The 14,958-nt window shown below is 39.2% G+C and overlaps 1 protein-coding gene across 1 annotated transcript in view; it reads right to left on the bottom strand.

Moving 5' to 3' along the window:
• The window catches only part of map7b (microtubule-associated protein 7b), a 120,872-nt gene that overhangs the window by 47,898 nt on the left and 58,016 nt on the right, over nucleotides 1–14,958 (bottom strand). The window contains exons 2-6 of the mRNA XM_078542343.1: nucleotides 12,240–12,338; nucleotides 8,023–8,097; nucleotides 6,178–6,341; nucleotides 5,522–5,660; nucleotides 3,358–3,468 (exon numbers count right to left, since the gene is read on the bottom strand). Of these exons, the coding sequence (XP_078398469.1) occupies nucleotides 3,358–3,468; nucleotides 5,522–5,660; nucleotides 6,178–6,341; nucleotides 8,023–8,097; nucleotides 12,240–12,338 (588 nt within the window). The remainder of the gene's footprint in view (nucleotides 1–3,357; nucleotides 3,469–5,521; nucleotides 5,661–6,177; nucleotides 6,342–8,022; nucleotides 8,098–12,239; nucleotides 12,339–14,958) is intronic.

The raw sequence follows: 14,958 nt of genomic DNA, 5'->3' as shown, positions 1-14,958 counted from the left end.
TCTCCCCAATTATGCTGTTCAGGCCACTAATGTTTTTATCTACCTCTATCAAATCTTCTCTCATCTTTCTTTTCTCCAAGGAAAACAGTCCTAACTTCTTCAATCTACCTGCATTACTGAAGTTCCTCATCCCCGGAACTATTCTCGTGACTCTTTTCTGTACTCTCTCCATTGCCTTCACATCCTTCCTGAAGTGCAGCGCCCAGGACTGGACGCAATGCTCCAGCTGCAGCCGATTTAGTGTCATATACAGGTTCAACATAACTTCCTTGCTCTTGTACTCTATGCCCCTATTAAAAAAGCCTAGGATACTGTATGCTTAATTAACTGCGCTCTCAACCTGCCCTGGCACTTTCAATGACTTATGCACACACACACACCACCCCACCCAACAAAGGTCTCTCTGCTCCTGCACCACCTTTAGAATTGTGCCCTTTATTTTATATTGTCTCTCCATGCTCTTCCTACCAAAATGAATCACTTTACATTTCACTGTATTGAACTGCACCTGCCACCTGTCCCATCCGTTGCACCAACTTGTCTAATGTCCTTTTGAAGTTCTACACAATCATCCTCCACAGTTCATAATGCTTCTAAGTTCTCTATCATCTGCAAATTTTGAAATTGTGTCCTGTACACCAAGGTCAGGGTCATTAATATATATCAGGAAAAGAAAGGATCCCTTTGGGGAACTCGACAACAAACATTCCTCCAGCCCGAAAAATATGCATTAACCACTGCTGTTTCCTGTCACTAAGTCAATTTAATATCCATGTTGTTAATATCCCTTTTGTCCCATGAGCTATAACTTTGCTCACACGTCTGTTGCGTGGCAATGTATCAAATATCTTTTGAAAGTCCATGTACACCACATGAACACATTCTTTTACCCTTTCAAAAAACTCCAGCAAGTTAGTTAAATATGATTTTCCTTCAAGAAATCCATCGTGGCTTTCTTTAATTAACCCGCATTGGTCCATGTGACTATTAATTTTGTCCCAAATTATTATTTCTAGAAGTTTTCCCACCATTGAAGTTAAACTGACTGGCCTGTAGTCACTGGGCTTATCTTCACACCCTTTTTTGAACAAGGGTGTGACGTTTGCAAATTCCTCAGTCCTTTGGCACCACCCATGAGTCCACAGAAGATTGAGAAACTTTGGCCAGAGCCTCTGCAATTTCCACTCTTACTTCCCTCAGTATCCTTGGATGCATCTCAACCAGTCCTAGTGCATTATCAATTTTAAAGTATAGACAATTTATCCAATACCATCACCTCCTTATCAAATTTTAAACCCTTCTATGGCTTTGGAATGTCTAGAAATATGGTTGACTCTTCACTGCCCTCTGAAATGGCCTAACAAGCCAGTCAGTTCAAGGGCAATTAGGGGTGGGCAACAAATGCTGGCATTGCCAGTGACACGCACATCTCATGAGAAAATAATTTTAAAAAACAGGGCTTATGGGTGAACAGAGTTTGATGTGATTTAGGGTAAAGGGAGCAAAGTTTTGGATGAACTCAAATTTGTGAAGACTGAAAGATGGCAGGTTATTCAGAGAGAATTGTGAAGTCTGGACATAAAGCATAAATGAGGGTTTCAGTAGCATATGGACAATATTACTGAGGTGGAAGTCGGCAATCATGGTGATAAATAGGATGAGGCCAGAAGCTTAGCTCAACATTAAATAAGCTGCCAAGTTGTGAACAGTCCGGTTTACCTACAGGCAGTGGCCAGGGAGTGGGATTGAATCAATGATGAGGGAATAGAGTTGGTGAGGGAACAGAGCTTTTGAGGAGAGTCAAAGCAAATGCACTTCTGCCTTCCCAATGTCCAAATGGAAGAAATTCCAACTTATCAAGGACTGGGTGTTGGACAACACAGAAGCAGTGGGGAGATGGGCAGTCCAAAGATACCTGCCCTGCAGACTGAATCCACGTTTGCTAAGAAGCTTGCAACATTTATTCTACTGCACATCAAATCATAAATGACTTCAGGTACCAACAGTACAAAAGCCTTAATGTTAGATATTAGTGTTTAGTTTAGGCAAATGTTTAAGGAAAAATTGCTGTATTGGAAGTGATTTATTTCAGAAATCCACATTTACATTGTTCCTTCATAAATCTAAACTTTTATCTTTATAGCCAAATAGATTAAGTTTAGATTTGTAGAAGAATGACACTGACAATAAAAATGTGAAATTTCACCATTTTAATTCTGGCCTCTTACTTTGTTTTCCAAAAAGAACATTAAAAAGTTCTTAAAGCAAATTCAATATACAAGACCAAAAGGTAAAGCACAACCGGCATGGTTTTGGAAAATGGGATCGTTTGTTATTATAGAAAGGAAGTGCTTCCCAGACAGTTTCACAGCTAAATTCATGGCGCAGCCAATGAGCAACTTGCAGACAAATGTAAAATTCATTCATCTTTCTTTAGAAAGACCTTGTTTAGATTCTGAGCAGGACTTTTCTGGTGTTGATGCAGAGCATGGCTTACAAGGTCGGTTAAGAAAGGGTGCAATCCTTTGCTTGAGAGCTGTACAAAAATCAAATATGCTGTTAACGTGTCTCTTCTATTCTCTCAACTGTCCTCCTCTTCCCTTCAGATTATCTCTTGGCCCAAGTAAATCTCCAGATAACCTTCAGAACAGTTATTAATAAAATACAGATTTCCCAGACTGACAAAGGAATGGGAGAACAATAAATAAGAGATGCACTGGTATACAAAGCTAGTACTCTGGAAATTTTTTTTTGAAAGACTCAAGCAGATTTTTGACCAAAACACTAAATTACAACAAAGCATGGCATTTCTAAACTTGCAAAGAGGAATTATTTAACCGCTAGCATAAGGCTGTAAGATCATACATCTTTTACAGTACTGTCCTAATGCTTTTTTTGGAGGTTGAGGGAAAAAAATGAAGACAAATTAATGGATCTTTTACTACATAAAACAGAAACAAATAAATTAAAATGAATAAACAAAGAAGGATGCAAGGATGTGGAATAGGGATGGCAGGCATAATCAAACTTTAGATTTGAGATATAGTATCTAATGTTTCATTTTAACATTTCTAGAATGTATGTAAAAATTGAAGCATTTATTCCCACACAAACTACTTGGCCAATAGGAAAACAAGTTCAGCTGGTTACCATAAGTCAAGATACAATAGTTTTGTCTAGATAAAATAAAAAAAATTGAAGAAATATTTTAATATTAAACCAACTGCTACCACTAAACATTCTTGAGTTTCTCTGAAAAGAAAAAATATTACACTGTACCCCCACCTAAAAGAAACTTAGTGTTTGTATTTCTTCATATAAAAATTTAAGATGGAAAACATTAGGCTGAGACGGTACCTCTGTCTGGAGCATTTAATAATGTTGCTGATGAGGATGACAGCCGCTTGCTAATGACAGGATCAGCATGTTTCGTAAGGTTCATTGTGGAAACTGACCGCCTATCTGCATCTAAAACAAATGGAAATATTTGCAGTTGACTGCCTGTACACAGCAATGAAGCTTTCTTTGCTAATATTAAAGCTTGAAAGACCAACTGCAATATTTCAAATCTACATTAAGAGTTAGGAGAGTTATGAAGCATGCTTCTATACGTAAGCTGCAGGGTTAAACAGCATTGCACATTTTGTAGAACGCAGAACTGGTTCAATTAAGCTTTTGTCTTTAAAAAGAATAACTAATGCAATTTGTCACGCAAGATTAGTGTGGAAATGTAGCTGGCTAAAGGATGAGCTGCCCATATAAACTGAGGAAAGAACAAACTGTAAAGTGGTTACAGTTCAAATGGAATAGAGCTCTGTTAGGTTGCACTTGGGAATAGTGTGTTCCGTTCTAGGCACCACACTTGAAGAATGTACTGATCTTAAAAAGGGAGTGGAGTGCAGATTCACCCAGAATGACATTTGGGCTAAAAGGGTTAAATGAGAAGAATTGCATACATAGACTAGATTTGTATTCCTGAGTTAAGAAGGTATAATTGAGGGGTATAAAATGTTCAAAAGGGTTGAGAGAGAAAATATTTCCTCTGGTGGGGAATCCAGAACAAGAGGGGATAATATTAAAATTAGAGCTAGGCCATTCAAGGTTGATGTCGGGAAGCACTTTGCCACACAAATGGTAGTCAAAATCTGGAACTCTTTCTTCCAAAACACCATTAACGATAGATCAGTTGAAATTTTCAAAATTGAGATTAATAGTGTTTTTGTTAGGCAAAGGTAGTTAAGTGGCGTGGAACCAAGATGGGTAAAATGGAGTTAAGCTATAGATTAGTCATAATAAGATTAATGGCAGAACAAGCTTAACAAATTGAATAGCCTCCTCTTGTAAATATACTTCTGCAAAATCAGTAACAGTTACTTTTCAATTCTGTAAAATAGGATAAAATGTGATTGAAGTTGATTACCCTATTCATCTAGAAGATGGAGATTTTAGGTTTTTCCCATTAAAGCGACATTTAATATTGTCTGTGCCTAAGCTTAAGTCTGCTCATTTTATTTCTACTTCCATTTTACTATACTGCAATTTAAATTACATGCATGGAACAAAAATTTTTATAATACATTTTCAGTTTCTGAATGTCAGAAAACACTGCCTAACTCTACAAATTAACTTACAAATAGCAAGAGGTAGTGATTTAAGAAACTATGTAAAGCAGCTAAACATTAAGTACTAAAATATAAAACGTGTAAGAACAGGTTAATGGGTTGATTATTTAGAAGGGGACCTAAGTCCAATTACGAGTTGTGAAAGATATGTAAAGAGGAATATCATATTATTTCTGTACCACCTTTAGAAGCACCACCCTTATTTCTTAAGTGGTACTCAAGGCCTGCTAAATCGAGATAGGAGAATGAAGATTCAACAAAATCACCTGGACAAGAAAGGAACAGATGCAAAACAATGATGAAATTCCAGTAAGGAAACCAAAATACATGCCAGAATCAGTCTAAAGTAAAAGTTGATCAAAGTAAAGTAATACCACAGAAATGACCAAAAGTTAAAGACATTTTTAAAGATGCAGGAGATTGAAGCTTAATATCAATGAAAATGAATTTCTTAAAAAATCTTAGTCATTGCATACCAACACCATTAAGCACCTAGATTAAAATTTGAATGCCCAAGACTCTTAACTACTGTAAAACAGAGAAACCCTTCTCAGAAAGGCATATTAATAAATGCGCTGATTAGTTTCCCATGTCACCCAAAACAACTTAAATGAATTGCAAAATCCCACTATCAATAAGGCATTGCTTCTCTTATTATTAGGATTCAAGTACAAACAAATGTACACATTTTTGTCCCAACATTTTAAAAACTGCTTCACAGTATGTTCATTTCCAGGAAAAGAACATATGGAAGAAAAATTATTGTGTTTCATCAAAAAGCAAAAAGGTACTTTTTTTTTTATAGTGGAACATTTTCCACTCTGGAAACTGGATATGACAGTCGGGACATTCCATGCTTTAACTAGATCTGGTTATCAACTGCAATTACACATTTTTACCATATGTCCTATAACATGTACCATCTCTGTTAATGGTTGCATTGCTTTGTAGGGCTCCACCCCACGACCATCTATTGGACTTCTGCTTTATTCTCTGACTTCTCTCAATTGTGCGACGTACAACTGCTTCATGCCGTTCCTTCAAAAACAAAAGCTTGCATTAGCTTATAGTACTCATCTAAAGTGATCCACAAAACATGGAAATATTGTTCAGCACATTAACAGAAATTTATGAGGCATGCTTTCAGTACAAACACTTTTTGTATTTTGTCAAGATCCAAATGTTGCTGCATTTGATTATATACATAAATGCAATGGATCTACATAGTAAATCATTGCAAGAACATTTATAGTTCTGGTACTGATTTGGCAAATAATGCTCATTTCCCTTCTCCATATTTCCCAAATTAGCATATCACATGGTCCATGCTTTGATCATTACCATTGCTCAAGGCCCATCGGGAAGTGCATCAATGTTGAAAGTAAGAAGTAAAGATTTTGTAAAATCAGAATGCAGTAATTAAATTTTTAAAAATCAGTTTGGGTTTTAAAAATTAAAAGATTACAGATAGAAGCAAAGATATAAGGAAAGAAAGGGAGAAGGATGCACAATGCTCGATTCCTCCAAATTTATTGTAGTTGTTTGCAAAACGTACTTTTTCTTCTTGAAGTCTTTGCTTCCGTTTTTCTTCTACAGCTGCACGCCGTCTATCCTCTTTTAGTCTTTGTTCTTCAATTTTCTTCTTACGTTCTTCAAGTTGTTTTTCATAATGCTGTCTTGCTTTTTCCTCTTTTTCAAGCAACAGTTGTTCCCTTGCAGCTAAACAATAAAACAAGGTCATAACTTAAGTCTGACAACTGTTTTGAAATAAAGCCAAACAAAACTCTTGAACTATAGGAGTAAAATTGCAAGTTTCTTGCAATATTAAAAGTTTAAAATTTCAAATGTTATACATTTTAATTGTACAGTCAATGGTGCATCAATTCTGAAATGTCAACACTGGATTATCTATGTGATAAGAGTCTTCAGTCCTTAAATGGTATGCATGCAGATGACTGAAAGTTTTTTTTGGAAGTGGGAATAGATCAGAAAAAGTCAATGTAATTTTTAGCTTCAAATTTAGATATTTTAAAAAGCAGAGAAGCAATCCTATTTTGCGCTCACCATACTCTAATTTTTGAAGTGTTAACCAAAATTCATGCTAAAATATTGGACTAAAATTTACTGTAAAATTAACAATGAGGCTAAAAGCATTCAACATTATTCTTGCAAATGTTTGAAAGCATCTTCAGGCAAGCACAGATGCGCAGTTAAACACAGAAGTTCTGACGTTACTGTTTGAGATATACCACTCCTCCATGAACTTCATGAAAGGCATCAGGCCGACTGGTTCCCCATTGGAATGTAGTGAACTGCATGAATTCCCTGTCCTTGCATGGTAGATATGGACTAAACTTGCCACAAGGTTAGGGTTTTCCCATTTTAAACTCAAGTACCCTTTTTTTCAAAACAGTGCGCTAAGCCTTAGTTACTGCCAAATAATCTCTCTGGCACGAAGAATTAATTTTCATAAGCGTGGAGCTCCATTCCTTTGGCTTTTAATGGTTGGAATTTTTTATAATTTACATTAAGCACTGTCTTCTTCTACCTCTCTCAATTCAATATATTTTCCTCTCTATTTTACTTTCTGTACTTGATATGATGTTAAATTAACTATTCTAACTTTTCTTGGTTCATATGCTATGCTTCAATTTGACTGCGCAAGTGGCTGAGAAGATGCACAGTTACATCCCCTATTCACAAAACAGGCAATGATGACAAGTCTAATGAAAGGCAGGTGTTCATTCACAAATTATAGCTAGCTTTGGTCCACTATTGTTGACTCCGCTTAAACACTTATGGGCCAGGATTTCATATGTCCCTGCTAGTGGGTTTTTAGGTGGGGGAGAGGGAGTTGAAATTGAAGGAACAGGGTTCCCTCTGGGTTTCCACCTGCCCCAACCACTCAGTAATTTTACGTTGAGGTAGGTGGACTCGCACCACCCCCAACCCTTCCGCCCCTTCAGACCTTCCCTACCCTCCCCACCCTGGGTCCACTTAACTTACTTTGTCTTCCAGTCCTAGGACTTAGGCTCCAGCATGTTTGTGCACTTCCTCTTCAGTTCACTGCAGCTCTTGTCGCTGCAGGCACTGGAGGCTGCCGGCCAATCAGATTGGCCAGCAGCTCTCTAGGGTGCGACTTCCTCCCGACTGAGGGGCAGAAGCCCCATCTGCAGTCACATAAGGCTCATTTGAGCATCTTCCCCGCCAACTCTTTGGATGGCAGGAAGGGAGACCCCACCATCCGAAAAATTCAGGCCATGGTAATACAATCCATATTCCCAATATCCCTTGTGAAAAAACTTTTTCCAAATGTTTAAAAAAAATCACGTGTATGTATTTTCTTAAACAGAAACAGAAAACACTAAAAAAAAAATTCAGCAGGCATGTATTTTCTTACCTTGCTGCTTTTGTCGTATCTCCCTGCGTTCCTTGGCGAGTCTTTGCTTGTCATCAACACTAAGCATAGGAAGATCTGAAAACCAAGCAACATTTTTACTTCAGAAGTAAGCCCAACTTCAGAGAGAACTTATTCGCATTACTCAAAATGGTTTAAGAATTATATGTGGCAGATCACAATATTAACTCTTCTGTTGGTATTTACTGTATCTAAAAATGAGGCTACTAGGTCATTCAACCCATCAAAGCTGTGCTTGCTTTTAACCCAATCCCACTATCCTACTCACTTCCCAAAGCCTTCAATATTTCTCTTATGAGCAAGTATCTAATTGCTTTCAAAATAATTCATGCATTCAGTTTGTTGTTGAGAATGCCAGATTCTAACCAGTTTCTGTACAAGTATTTGAAAATGTTGCCACTGTATCACTGGTCACTGGACATAGAGTATCTAGTAATCAGCTCTTGCATACATTGCAAAAGATGATTACCCTAAAATTGATCATGCCTTTTAACTAATTCCTCTACATTTCTAAGAACATTTGGATCCAGTTAGTGTTCCTTACCTTGGCACTTGGGAGACTACACACCACTCCACTAACTGGTGAATTTTCCACTACCAATGCATTCCTGCACTTAATTCTTCTCTCTGACTTTGAAGCATTTCTTGTGACTTCACTTGCACCACAACTGACCGAGCTGGCCAAGTCCTTAATGACATAGCTGCTAGACTGAGTGTGCGGCAGGTGGTGAGGGAAAAATAAACATACTTAACCTCATCCTCACCACAGATGCCACAGATGCATCTGTCCATGACAGTAACAGTAGGAGTGACCACCACCGTCCTTGTGGACATGAAGTCCCACCTTCACATTGAGGATATCCTCCATCGTGTTGTGTGGCACTACCACAGTGCTAAATGGAATACATTGCGAACAGATCTAGCATCTCAAGGCTGGGCATCCATGTGGCGCTGTGGGCCATCAGCAGCAGAATTGCACTCAAACACAATCTGTAACCTCATGGCCAGGCATATCCCCCACTCTACCATTACCATCAAGCCAGGGGATTAACCCTGGTTCAATGAGGAGTGCAGGAGGGCATGCCAAGAGCAGCACCAGGCATACCTAAAAATGAGATGTCAACCTGGTGAAGCTATAACACAAGGACCACTTGCGTGTCAAACAGGCATAAGCAACAAATGATAGACAGGGCTAAGTGATCCCACAGCCAAAGGATCAGATTTAAGCTCTGCAATCCTACCACATCCAGTCATGATTGCTGGTGGACAATTAAACAACTCACTGGAGGAGGAGGCTCCACAAATATCCCCATCCTCAGTGATGGAGGAGCCCAGCACATCAGTGCAAAAGATAAGGCTGATGTATTTGCTACAATCTTCAGCCAGAAGTGCCGAGTAGATGATCCATCTCGGCCTCCGCTGGAGGTCCCCAACATCATAGATGCCAGTCATCAGCCAATTCAATTCACTCCATGTGATATCAAAAATGGCTGAAGGCTCTGGATATTCCAAAGGCTATGAGCCCTGACAATATTCAGAACTTGCCACGCCCCTAACCAAGCTGTTCCAATACAGCTACAACACTGGCATCTACCCGGCTATGTGGAACATTGCCAAGCTATGTCCTGGGCACAAAAAGCAGAACAAATCCAACCCTGCCAATTACCGCCCCATTAGTCTACTCTCCATCATCAGTAAAGTAATGGAAGGGGTCACCAGCAGTGCTATCAAGTAGCACTTGCTTAGGAATAACCTGCTCACTGACATCCAGTTAGGGTTCTGCCAGGGTCACTCAGCTCCTGACCTCATTATAGCCCTTGGTTCATACATAGACAAAAGAGCTGAACCCGAGCTGAGGTGAGAGTGACTGCCCTTGACATCAAGGCCGCATTTGACATAGTGTGGCATCAAGGAGCCATAGCAAAACTGGAGTCAATGGGAATCAGGTGGAAAACTCTACACAGGTTAGAGTCACACCTGGCACAAAGGAAGATGGTTGTGGTTGTTGGAGATCAGTCATCTCAGCTCCAGGACATCACCGCAGGAGTTCCTCAGGGTAGTGTCCTCAGCTGTTTCATCAATAACCTTCCTTCCATCACAAGGTCAATATGGAATACTCTCCACTTGCCTGGATGAGTGCAGCTCCCGCAACACTCAAGAAGCTCGATACCATCCAGGACAAAGCAGCCCGTCTGATTGGCGCCACATCCACAAGCATTCACTCCCTCCACCACTGACGCACAGTATCAGCAGTGTGTACCATCTACAAGATGCACTGCAGGAATTCACCTAGGCTCCTTCGAAAGCACCTTCCAAACCCACGGCCATTATCAACTAGAAAGACAAGGCCAGCAGATAGATGGGACACCACCACCTGGAAGTTCCCCTTCAAGTCACTCACCATCCTGACTTGGAACTATATCACCGTTCCTTCACTGTTGCTAGGTCAAAATCCTGAACTCTCTCCCTAACAGCACTATGGGTGTACCTGCACCACATGGACTGCAACGGTTCAAGAAGGAAGCTCACCAGCACCTTCTCAAGGGCAGCTAGGGATGGGCAATAAATGCTGGCCCAGCCAGTGAAGTCCACATCCCATGAATGAATTTTTTTTTAAAAAGTCCTGTCACTCGCACTCTGGGTATTTAGCATATCAAACAGCTTAAGGTCTCCAAGAGTTTCTTATACTTCCTTTACAAAATCATCTTTGTCCAAACGCCTGCCACCCCATTCAAGAAAATGGTGATCCACGTCCTCTCTCTCTCTTTGGGGTAATCACCTTTTATGACTCTCTGAACATATCATCCTCCCATTTGGTGCAATATGTTTCCAAACTATGTTTCCAGTTCACTAACCTTTGAACTCAAGGTTAATCCAGCATGAGGCACTTTACCTATGGCTGTCCTGGAGACACAGCTTCCAGAAACTGCCATAATACAGGTTTCGACTTTCCTTTCACTAAAAAGAATGGACTCAATGCACTGAAACTCAAAAGTAATTTCAAGTCAACTAGCCTTTCAGTGCTAAATTCCAACTGAGACCAGACTTCCTTTAGTTAGAAAGCCCCATCAGGCAACCAAAGCCAAATATACTGATGTGGTGTTTAGGGGTGATTCTTTGGATTACATTTACAGTGCTAAGCAAAGACAATATCAGATTATATGTTGTCTATGTGGAGCTAGAACAGTGTTGAATACAGGGTAATAAGGAAAACCCAGGGATAAAGGAAGGCATCCAGTGGTGGTTGTTCATGTAGGGATGAATGATACAGGGGAAAATATATGGACTTTCAAAAGTATATTTCTAATTTTCATTCATGGGATGTGGTCATTGCTGGCTAGGCCAGCATTTATTGCCCATCCCTAATTGCCCTTGAGGTGGTGGCAGTGAGCCGCCGTCTTGAACTGTTGCAGTCCATGTGGTGCAGGTACACCCACAGCTGTAAGGGAGGGAGTTCCAGGGTTTTGACCTAGCCACAGTGAAGGAACAGTGACATAGTTCCAATTCAGGATGGTGTGTGGCTTGGCGGGGAACTTCCAGGTTGTGGTGTTCCCATGCATCTGCTGCCCTTGTCCTTCTAGATGGTAGCAAAGCTTTTGGAGTCAACTGTCAGTCATCAGTTAACTGATGCATTCTCCATGTCAACAACTCTACCGGAGACCACCTGCCAACCAGTCAGCACTCTCTTCTCATGAAGTATAAATTATTGTTCCCTTTACATTTGGTATTCTTGCAAATTGTCCTGATGAGTGCAAGACGCAAAGCTTTAACAAGTGTCTTTTCTCAGCAATACTTAAGTTCTGTACTATCAAACGACTAGTATTAAGTCTCAACAGTCAACATGTGTAACCAGTGCAGAGCAGCAAATCAAAGATGATGTCCAAGAGGTGATATTATAAAGATATACTAGACAATATGGAAAAAGTAAATATGGAAAAACATAACAAAATAAACTACATGAATAGGACTAGGAGGCAAATGATTCAGACTAGTACAGGTAGATTTCTAAAGAATGATCTATACATGGATTGTCCTTTCTTAGAAGTTGAAGTGAAACCATTTAAAAGGGAACTAAAAATGTAATATATACGTTTAAATTTAGTAAAAAAATTGATTTTTTTTCAAGTCTGGTCTGGTCTTGAAATTTCCCTTATAAATGAAAAGAAAAAGTGCAAAACAGACTATTTAAAAACACACACCTTGTTTGGTTTCAGAGTTCACACCTTGCCCAGTAGTAGAAATTGAATGACTGCTTAACTGGCCTTTTTGGTCCTCCACTTTCACTTGTGCCTCAGAAGCTGGCAGAGTGAAACAGAGAAACAAATTTTAGCATAAGCAAATGAGATGACACCACTGCTTGTTAAGCATACTAATGTGCAGTACTTTGGAATAAATAGAGGTTCAGTCCCTTACTACATTAGCTGGAGAGGCAGAACAGCCTGTATGATGCAGTAAAATAAGGAATGGAAGATATATATATAGCAAGTCATTGCGAGGCTGACATAAGTTTTTTTTTAGCAACCTAACAGTACTAACAGTATATAAACTTTCCTTGAATAATGTTCTTCACCTACAGGAGTGCGGTGGTTTGATAAGTTTTCTACGTGGATAGGAAGAAAAGGACCAAGGTGAATTTCATAACCTGAAGTTATGAACATCAACTTAAACTATGCACAAGTTACCCAGTAGTGAAAACACTCATACATGCAGCCATCAACATTTTACAAGTATAATGAGCTTTCCACCCATTGGCATTGGAGTTACTAGCATCATCTAATCAGATCATTGGGAAGATGGGACTGGCACCTGTCGAAACCAGATAGGCCAGAGTGCAGGATTGGAATTAGGCAGTACTTTCTTCTCATTGTTCACTGCGCACATACTTCAGGTAGTAAAACCTGAAGCAAGCTGTTGGCTTCAAGAGTTATGGGTGGCTTGTAGTGCTTTTTCCTTCCCAGCCACAGGCACCTCCCCACTCCTCCAGACTGTCATCATGTGTGAAGATTTGTTTTATTCAATCTTAGTTCTAGCTGCTTTTGAGATACAGTAGATATATAGATACTTGTGTAAATACACTAACTGGCTTTATTTGACAATATTTGCCCCTGTATTTGTGGAATTACCTATGCTTGGAAATAAAATTCAGAGGGAGTTGGAATTGACTTTTGCTTAACGTTTAAAAAAAAACTTAAGATTCAGTAAACTCCAAAAAGCCAATCAATAATCAGGTGTCAAATAACATGTTGTCAGCTTGCAACAACTTGTCAGCAATGCCAAGATCCCAAGAAGAATTAAAAAATGTTCAAGGAGGAATGCTGCCACTGCAAATACTCAAAAGTTGACTAAAAGTTTCAAAGAAATTGAAAACTTGAATAATTTTCACCATTGGCACATATATGCACTCTTAATACAAAACATCTTTAAGCCCTTTCATTTTCTAACTAAAGCAGTGATCACTCCCTGGCAATGACAAAATCTTTCAATGCATCAAGCGTTCAATTTGGCTGAATTTTTTCTTATATACAAGGTATAACATTACAACAATGACTACATTGGTTGTGAAATGCATTGGTGCATTCTGAGTTTATTAAAGGTGCTATATAAAAATAGCAAAAAAACGCTGGAAACAAAAACTATTCAACAAGTCAGAAAGCATATGTGGAGAAATCAGCCATGGTGTTGTAATGACAGAGGAGACTCGAAGGGCTAAATGGCCTACTCCTAAACGCTAACAGAGAAATGCATTTTCTTACCTTTGTTGCTTAATCCTCGACATTTTTACCCAGCAAAAATCTCTGTCCTGAAGAGCTCCAATTGCACTAGCATTCACAGCCTTTTGGGGGTAGAGTTCCAAATTTCTATTCACCTTAGTGTGAAAAATGTTTTTGATTTTGCTCCTCAATGGCTTGGTTCCAATTTTATTATAGAATTATAGTCATGATTGCACAGAAGGAGGCCATTCAGCTCAGTGGGCCCATGCAAGATTATGTTCCTTGTTCTCGATTCCCCTACAAGAGTGCATATTTTCTCTGTAACTACACCATCAAATCCTTTAAACATTTTAAAGATCTCAATTAGTTCACCACCCTCAATCTCCTACACTCAGGAATACAAGTTTATGCAACATGTCCTCAACTTAGTGTTTAGACCTCAATATCATACTGAATCTGCACTGTACTTCCCCCCCACCATCCACCCCCCTCAACCCACTCTTGGTCCAATAGATCCTTCCTGAGGAGTGGTGCCATAAACAGAATGCAGCACTCGTGATGGGGGCTAACCAAGGTAACGGAGAGAGAAAAAAGTAGCACAGGTACTAGAAATTATATTTCAGGTTCTGTTAAGAATGAAGGGGTCCTGAAAGGCAGGAGTAGCCAATGCAATATACATTTTCAAAAACTAAAATAGAACTGTGAGGTAGTTAAAGGCTAGGTAATCTAAGTCTATGGTAGGTAAACTTTGGAAGCCTCAAACATCAAATGGCTACACTTCAAAACACTACATTGACTGTAAAGTGCTCAAGGGCATCGCTTGATTATTAAAGGCACTATATAAATGCAAGTCTTATTTTCTGTGAAATTTTGCTTCTGCTTATTACTCAACTTATAAATAAATCTGACCAAATAGTCTTGGCCTTTCAGGAGAGACAAAAGGTATTCAGGTATGCCTATACACAGCAATTTGGGGATAATTATTAATCTTGAAAATGCTTCACCTCATATCACATATTAGCCAATTCCAAAATACCCATAGTTGAATTACTGCTCAGCAATCTGACCGGTTGTGGTCCATAATTGGCCATTAACCTTGGTAACACAATAAGCATTTTGGCAGTTTGCTGGAAGTTCTGGTCAAAATTGGATATTGACTGGACAGGAGTGATAGCGACCACTGATGGAGTACCCAAAAAGGTGGACA

This window comes from Cetorhinus maximus, chromosome 5, assembly GCF_964194155.1.
Source record: "Cetorhinus maximus chromosome 5, sCetMax3.hap1.1, whole genome shotgun sequence".
Taxonomy (NCBI): domain Eukaryota; kingdom Metazoa; phylum Chordata; class Chondrichthyes; order Lamniformes; family Cetorhinidae; genus Cetorhinus; species Cetorhinus maximus.
This window is presented reverse-complemented; position numbering and strand designations above follow the sequence as displayed.